A 7,891-nucleotide genomic window follows, 5' to 3' on the forward strand; every position below is an offset into this window, starting at 1 on the left:
AAATATGAAACCACCCTTACACCATTAGGTGACTTTGCAATCCTAGTCACTACCAAAAGTCAAGAGTTTTGTGACCTTAAAGAGCTTGATGGATTAAAGCATGATGAAATATCTGTTAAATACACAGGAGATAAACCGTTTAGGGCCTAAGTAACTTACCATACTTTCTAATCAGGTAGGGTAGCGAATGATGGAAGATGCTCTGCTTAAGAACAATGTGGGTTTTCTTTGACATTGTAACATATTTGGATTTAGGATCCATGAGGATGATGATGCGACAGACGATGTGTTCTTATAGGAAATCAATAGAAATATTTGCTAATTTATTGTTACAGTGCAAAATATAAAATATTAAAAGGGGTAAAATGACAGTTACAGAAAGTATAAATGATTTTGGATATATATTTTTAAAGGCATATTTACATTTAATACATTGAATATATTCGGGGGGGTTATCTTACCACGCCTTACCCTACAATTATTGTTACTTAATAGGTAGTCAGAGTAGAATGATAAAATTGGGGTTTATTAAGGATGCAGGACAAGCACCTAGTAGAACATTACAATAATCCAGTGGGGTGGGGAACAAAAACAAAAAAACCTATAAAATTTCCCCCCATCATGTTACATTGTTGTATTTGAACATTGATTATCGCTGGTCACAGCTCTATTCTTTATTTAAAGGTGAACTAATAGCTGCATGAGAATTCTGTAGACAATGGTAGAAATGGTGAAACTGTGCTGAAGAACCAGTCCAGAATCCATGAGGAAATGGGAGAAAACAAATACTTTTACTTTCCATCTGAATGAAGACTGAAATCTGTGCATGTGACAAGTACACAATTATTAATGTCATTGAAAAACTAACACATTGACATTTAGCTGCTATGATCCATCCACGCTGCAGAACGTCTCTCAGCCCGAAATTTAATTGCTGTTAAAGGTCTGAATCTCCAGATCAGACAAGATGTTCCTGCAAGATGAAAAAAAAGACCAGATTATAATTTGATTCTTGAATTAATTCAACTAAAATCACTATGGTTGCCCAAAAAGCAACACTTACCTCTGCTGCTCTGTGAGTTCAAACTCCTGCTGGACCCTCTGGATGAGTTTTGGGGTCTCGGGCAAACAGAAGCCAGCTGAGATCTGCACCAGCTCCACCGCCTGATTCACTTCACCACTCTCCTTCATACACGTCAAGAACTTGTTCAACAGCTCCTCACTGAGAGAACAACACATCCGTGTGAACATTCAGACTATTATGACATCAAATATAATCATTATTTTATTTAGATTCTTTATAGAAATTTAAGTTTCACTTTTTTTGTACCAGTTTATACATTTATTTCTAGCTATGCTTAATTGTATAACACACTAAAAAGCCATGGAAAAAATAAATAAAAATAAATCACTAGTCGAAGTTTTTGAGACTCCTGATCATACTTTGGAACTCTGTTGTGTGTTTTGAAGTGTTTCAGCATTTCCCTGAATGAAGAGAAGAGAAAGAAAATCTGTGAGGTGCTTTAACTCTATTTGATCTGGATCACATTACAGATGTCCTTTAAGGATGTTACCAGGCGTCCTGTCTCCTCTGAGCTGCTAGTAATACAGAGATGAGGTCACTGAGAGAACCGGCCGTCCAGCTCAGCAAAACTTTGCCCCGGTCACCCGTGTCGAATACTTTCTTGATGTCCAGTGCACACTCAGCAAACGACTCCTGCACCTGTCCAGAAAATATATAGTGAAAGTGGCCAAGTATTGTGACCACTACTCGGAATTTGTGCTCTGCATTTCACCCGGAGCAGTGGGCAGCCATATTGCTGCGGCGCATGTGCATTACAAACCAGCACTATTTTTACAGACTGACACGGACACACACACAAAACTATACAAACACTTACTTTATACAACATTTTTGAAAATTCAAAACTAAAAATAAAAAAACAGAAATTGGCTTTATAATCCACTGACAAGGCATAGAACTGAAAAGAAAATGAATCAAAGGAGGAAGACTTGTAGAAGGCATGAGTATCAACCAATATAGATGTAGACGAGGTAGAGGTAATACCTCCTGATTGTGCTTCTCTCTTGCCATAAGTGTCAGCAGCTGTTCCACCAGATTCTGCCTGTTGGCATGGCCAAACTGTTTAATATCTGTGGAAAAGGACATTATTAAAAAATGTATACTTTAAGACCGTCATCTAAATGTGACGCCAGAATAAAACATGATACTACTAAATCTAGTAACACAAATAACACCTCTTTAAATGTCACAGTAAAGCACACACACGTTCTTGCACATGTGGTTTACAGGGTACTTTACAAACTGTATTTTCTATCCCCTTACCCTAGTCCTACACCTACCTCCACACAAAACTTTGTTTTTTTACATTTTCAGAAAAACACAATTTACTGTGTTTTAAGCCATTAGATTTATGAGAACCCAATCAATCAATTAATCAATCAATCAATCAATCAATCAATCAATCAATCACCTTTCCATATTTGTGGGATGAGGTCTAATCTGTTGTCCGCATCAAGCGCTTGGAGCAGATCTCTCATGACGTTAGAACTGGGGTAGTACACCTGTGAACCGAATCACATCAATGCACTTCACTATTCTGTGTGCGCTCACATGAAGCAACATTTGATCATGTTTTACTCACTGAGGGAACAAGATCTCTGTACCACTTCAGCATCACGTCAACGTTCTCCATCATAGAGAGCAGATGGAAGAACCGCGTACTGAAAGACAGACAGAAGCAACCTGATATTAAAGAGATCAGCAAATTATATTTGCTGTATTATTGCTGATTTTACCCCGTTATAGGGTCCCAACCAACAAATTTCTTATTTATGGTTATTTTTCCAATCACATAATTCTAATGATCTTTGAAGTACTTTAAGTAGTCAATTTGGCCCATCCACATATTTTCCCCCACTGCAGGTCATGTGTTTTGATGCCACAATGCACAGAGCCAACAACTCAATTCATTGGATCAGTTGCAGCAGCCCTGTGCTGAGTGTCACGTTTGGGAAAGGGTTGATGGGAATAGCTCTTAAATTATGAGTGAAGTTCTTGTTATTTTGCTGGATTATACTTACTAGTAAATGTTCTGATGGAAATCATTTCCCAGAAGTCTCCAGTTCTCTCCAACCCCAAGCAGCTCATGGACCCTATACGCCTGCTCTATGTCCTTAGTGTCCAGACACTGTAGATACAGATGTCAACAGGGTCACATGCCATTTACCATGAAGCGGTGTTGTTGAAAGGATGCGTTTAACTGCACTTACGATTCTCATAGCGGTAATGAAGAACTGTGCTGAAAAACAAAAGCAATGCAGGTGTGATTCAACCGTGTAGATACTTTTATCTGCAGAAATGCCTTTACAAAAAGGCATCGATACTTGTGTCCTGTTCCAGTATCCACAATTGCGGTCTTGGCCACTCGATAGTGTGTGCAAGCGACAGGAAGTAAGTGCACAAAACTGTCTCAGGTCTGAAATACGCCAAATCCACACTATCCCTACGGCTAAACGTTTTTCTTCTTCTCTGAGGCAAAGCATATCCCATCATTCATCATGTTCAGTCCAAAATCACACAATGTTGAGTAAAACTTTATCTTAAAGTGCAAAGTATCGAAAATTAAAACATGTAAAAAGTTCTGAACAAACTTTTCTTGCAATGACGCCTGAGGTAATCAAATGTTTTTGTGACACGCTTGTGATCTTCACACCCGCTTGAACACTTGGGCCAAATATCACAAATATGCAAGTAGAGTGAAGAACTGCAGAGAGCACAAGTGTGGGTACCGGGTACAAAGCTAAGTTAATAAACAATAGGCAGATACCATCATCAGGGTCCTGTGGCGTGAAGCTCTTCCCTGACACCTCGTTCATTACTTCCCACAGAATGTCCGTTTGGCCATTAATTGGGGCACCTGCAGAGCAAAGCATGATGGGAAATGCATGATTGCATGTTTCTGTGCACGCACATTTAACACTGTCATTTAATTAAGAATGGCAATTTTTATATTATATATATATATATATATATATATATATATATATATATAAAACGAGTCTTTATGACCTGGTTTATAAAATATGGCGAGCAAGTGATTGTAAGAAGCCAGACTGGGATCTGAAATCAAAGAAAAAGAATCGATTATACACCAAAAAAGGCATCAAAATATCATGAACCAATTCTGTCCTGTAGAAGCAGGAATAAGTAATGATCACTCAACAGATGGAGAGAGCCTTCATCTCACTGATCACAGGAAAGGCCTGAGATTTGCCCAGAGAGCCACAGCGTCTCAAAGCCTTCAGGACAGCGTTCAGCGTCAGGAGGTTCGGCTTGACCTTCTGCTCTGCCATCTGCTTCAAAAGATCCTACAAAACACACACAGACTGAGGCAGAAACTACTTAAAACAGCAGCTTCATAACAAAATCTCAATCACATACCACTATCAGGTCCCATTTTTCATTGTATTTCTCTTTTACTTCCAGGGCGGCTGTGATCAGGGCATTGAAGGTGTGCACATCAGCTAGAGGAACAAAACAAGGCATCTTCAGCTTGGGAAACGCTCATTTAGAAAATGCTAAATTTTCAATGATTCAAAAATCTCATAAATCGTAAAGCACGTACCTTTCAGTCGGTTGTTGAGCAGGTCAGTGTAGGTGCTGAATGCTTTAAAATAAGCACCATACTGTGAAATCAAACACACGTGCAGTTATCTTCTGCTATCAAACTAGAAATGAAATATATGAGAAGTTCCCACATACGTTACCTTCACCAAGCCTCGTATTAGAGCACTGTACGAATGCGTGTTTGGCTCTGACAGCAGCGCAAAGATCCTCTCTGCATTATTATTCTCTCTAAAGGGGAAAAACAAGACAAGGCAACCTCTTATACACCATGACAGTGTATTTGCTTAACTTTGCATTGTTATGCAGATACACTATGATTTTTTTTATGCTTTTGAGAGAATTTACAATTACTCAATTTACAGTGTTTCTAATTATTATCAATGTAGGAAAGTTTTTGCTGCTCAGCATTTTTATGGAAAATGTGTTACATTTTGAATTCATGATTCTTTGATTAATAAAAAAAAGTTTAAAAGAGTAGCATTCATTTGAAACAAATCAAATGTTATAAACATTAACGTTATAAGTTATAATGTTACATAATATGTTATAACTTATAACACGTGTATATGGTGTAATATTATAAATGTCTTTACTTTCATTTTTGATTAATGTGTCCTTGCTGGATAAAACTTTTTTTTTTTTAAATATGTCATTTTGATGATCAAAGATGAGTTTTAAGGGATAAAATATTTGACTACAGGGGGACTTTAAATCTTACACTACCATTCAAAAGGTAGGGGTGTATCACGGTTTCTACAAAAATATTAAGCAGCAAATAAAATACTGATAATAATAAAAATTTAATTGTAATAATTTCACAAACATATTTAAAAATTCTTAATTATTCCAAACTTTTTGTGTGTATACAAACAGGTTTTACAAGGGGAAAAAAATGTTTGTTTCCCACATTCTGTAAGCACTCACTTCCAGGTGGCCTTCAGTAAATTACTCGCTTTATATGCTCTTCCTTTTTTAGTCTGCGGTTCATCCTGAACGTCCTCCTGGGGTTTCACCATGGGTAGAGTGTGTTGTTAGATGGAGTTAAAAAAAATAAAAAATTCTGGTTATTATAAAATGAAGCAGTATTACTGGTTTAATATTTACATTTTGGACACATAAACTGATTATTTGCATTATCTAAACATATTTTCAAGCTGAAAATATTTCATGTTTAAAAAAAAAACATGCTGCACATCCAACTTCCATCTCATCAATGATCTGACGAGTGCAACCAAAGTTGTGCCACCAAAGCAGCAGAGCATCTTGAACATTGTTTTATGGTGTGACGAGCCCTACCGTCTCCTCATTCCTCTCTTCTGGAATGTTCTCTTGTGCGGGATCATGATCTCCATAGAAACAAACCAGATCTAACAACTGATTGGTCACATCCAATGACACTGATGTACCTGCGCAAAATACACTGATCAGTCATTCAGTTACAGTGTCAAACACAACTAACATCTGCCATAATATTACATGCAATGCCTCGTCATGCTTGTCCTTACCGGCCTGCAGCAGTTGGTCGTACAGATCCACAGCAGCTTTGACTTTTCTCATCTGAATTCTCTCTATCAGAGCAGCTTCACACACCTCCTCTATCTGAGCCTCAAGAGTTTCTGGCATCAGACACTTCCAACAGAAGTAAATACGTATTTCACATTCATAAGCACAAGCACTCATATGCAAATCATACAATGACAGACAAATACTGGACACTCACAGGAATATGAGGCTGTGCGTAGTCTTTCTGGAAGTACTTCGGGTATGTACTGATGAAATATTTGGCAGCATTTCTGCCTGACTCCTGGGACAAGGAAAATAATTTCTGTGCGGGATTAAAAGAAGTTAGTGTTAGAAAAGTGTAATTCATGTTATGGGCAACTATGTTCAAATTATTACAACTTGCAATACATTCATTAATTTTAATGTTTAAATAAACATTCATTCTATTAATGCAAAGTGTATGTTTGTAGAAATTTTGTCTTCGCAGCTATCATAACACTGCCGATTGAGAACCTCTCTAATAGTCTGAACCTAAAACCTGAAATGGTTTGATAGCCAAAACTCACAAACTCTGATGATGTTTTTGGAGTGAGATATGGATCATCTTGAAATCTGTAATCTGAGGCTGTAGTATCCTAGAACAAACACATACACACTATGCTTACATGATATTTGATAACAATGTATTTAAACATGGTTGTTAGAATTGTCTGATGAACATACCCTGTTCACAGTGGATGCCAGTGCCTGTAAGACAGCCTCTTTGCTCCTGATAACAGTAAAAAATTAATTGTTAATGAATAAATTATTTAAAAAATATGAAATTCAGATCTGACCACTACATACCATGTTTTCTTCTTTGGAATGACTATTTCTTCTGAAAAAATACAAATAAAGAAAAAAGAAACCAAATGAAAACGATTTATTTCTGATTAGAAAGCATCTTAATTTAAGAAAGCATATGAATATTCCTATTAAAAAGACATAATTATCAGACCTGGTGAAGAAACTGCAGGTTGTTGATCTGCAGCAGAATTCAGAGCAAAACTCCTGTAATCAAAACACATAATGAGGGTTTCGTGCGCCTGATAAAACCTCAGCTGACACATAAAACCCCTTCAAATGACCTAGAGACAAACAGTCGTTTCTTTACAAACATAAAAAAAGGACAGAAAATGCCATATGATAAAACGGACCAAGTAAGCTTGTCCTTATGCATTTATCTTACCTATTAGGCCATGACTTCTGCAGGTGAACGCGCAATATTCTGTTGCTCTTACACACATGATGCCTGAGAGCTTGCGAACAGGAGGACGCCATGACACCAAAGTGTGTGCTTAAAAATTATTCGGTGGCACTTGACTTCACTAGCGCTCTAACGCTTCCCGTGAAATCATAGAAATACTTCAACAGGGGTCGCTTGGCGGCTCAGAAAGCAGAAACTTCCGCTGCACCTCCACAGTCAGCTGTGATTGGTCCATCCTGTTTAGCGCTGAGAAAAGTCACACGTATCATGTGACCAAACCGTCTATAACATATCACTTTTTATTATTGTCTGGACAACAATTTATGTCTAGATAATGACATAGAAAGTTTATTAGCTAATTAAATTAAAATACAAAATTGAAGAATTCAAAAAGAATAACTATTATTTTTTCTTATTTAGATTTCCATTCTACCATCCATTAGTTTTCTACGGTTGGGATATACCATCTCAAAACACAATATAAATAAACT

General features: G+C 37.1%; 1 protein-coding gene across 1 annotated transcript; it reads right to left on the reverse strand.

The window, feature by feature from the left end:
- Nucleotides 1-505: 505 nt before the first annotated feature.
- Nucleotides 506-7,596, reverse strand: ptcd3 (pentatricopeptide repeat domain 3). Its single transcript, XM_058797866.1, has 24 exons — nucleotides 7,383-7,596; nucleotides 7,152-7,204; nucleotides 7,001-7,031; nucleotides 6,878-6,923; nucleotides 6,721-6,789; nucleotides 6,372-6,476; nucleotides 6,157-6,280; nucleotides 5,948-6,057; nucleotides 5,576-5,652; nucleotides 4,792-4,879; nucleotides 4,650-4,710; nucleotides 4,466-4,548; nucleotides 4,248-4,392; nucleotides 4,094-4,144; nucleotides 3,852-3,941; nucleotides 3,295-3,323; nucleotides 3,106-3,212; nucleotides 2,667-2,745; nucleotides 2,496-2,586; nucleotides 2,069-2,154; nucleotides 1,575-1,723; nucleotides 1,444-1,485; nucleotides 1,064-1,222; nucleotides 506-973 (listed from the first exon to the last, which is right to left on the reverse strand). The coding sequence occupies exons 1-24, from the start codon at nucleotides 7,472-7,474 to the stop codon at nucleotides 928-930; spliced, it is 2,013 nt and encodes a 670-aa protein (XP_058653849.1). The 5' UTR covers nucleotides 7,475-7,596; the 3' UTR covers nucleotides 506-927.
- Between the last annotated feature and the right edge of the window lie 295 nt (nucleotides 7,597-7,891).

Source organism: Onychostoma macrolepis, chromosome 14 (genome assembly GCF_012432095.1).
Source record: "Onychostoma macrolepis isolate SWU-2019 chromosome 14, ASM1243209v1, whole genome shotgun sequence".
In the NCBI taxonomy this organism is placed as follows: Eukaryota; Metazoa; Chordata; class Actinopteri; order Cypriniformes; family Cyprinidae; genus Onychostoma; species Onychostoma macrolepis.

Bases quoted from the DNA above. Each gene is read 5' to 3' on its own strand.
- ptcd3 (XM_058797866.1), bottom strand. From the start codon at position 7,474: ATGGCGTCCTCCTGTTCGCAAGCTCTCAGGCATCATGTGTGTAAGAGC. The intron at 6,058-6,156 runs GTAAGGACAAGC...TATTTTGCGCAG, and splicing joins CGACCAACTGCTGCAGGCCG to GTACATCAGTGTCATTGGAT. The intron at 4,393-4,465 runs GTATGTGATTGA...TGTGTTTTGTAG, and splicing joins AAAAATGGGACCTGATAGTG to GATCTTTTGAAGCAGATGGC.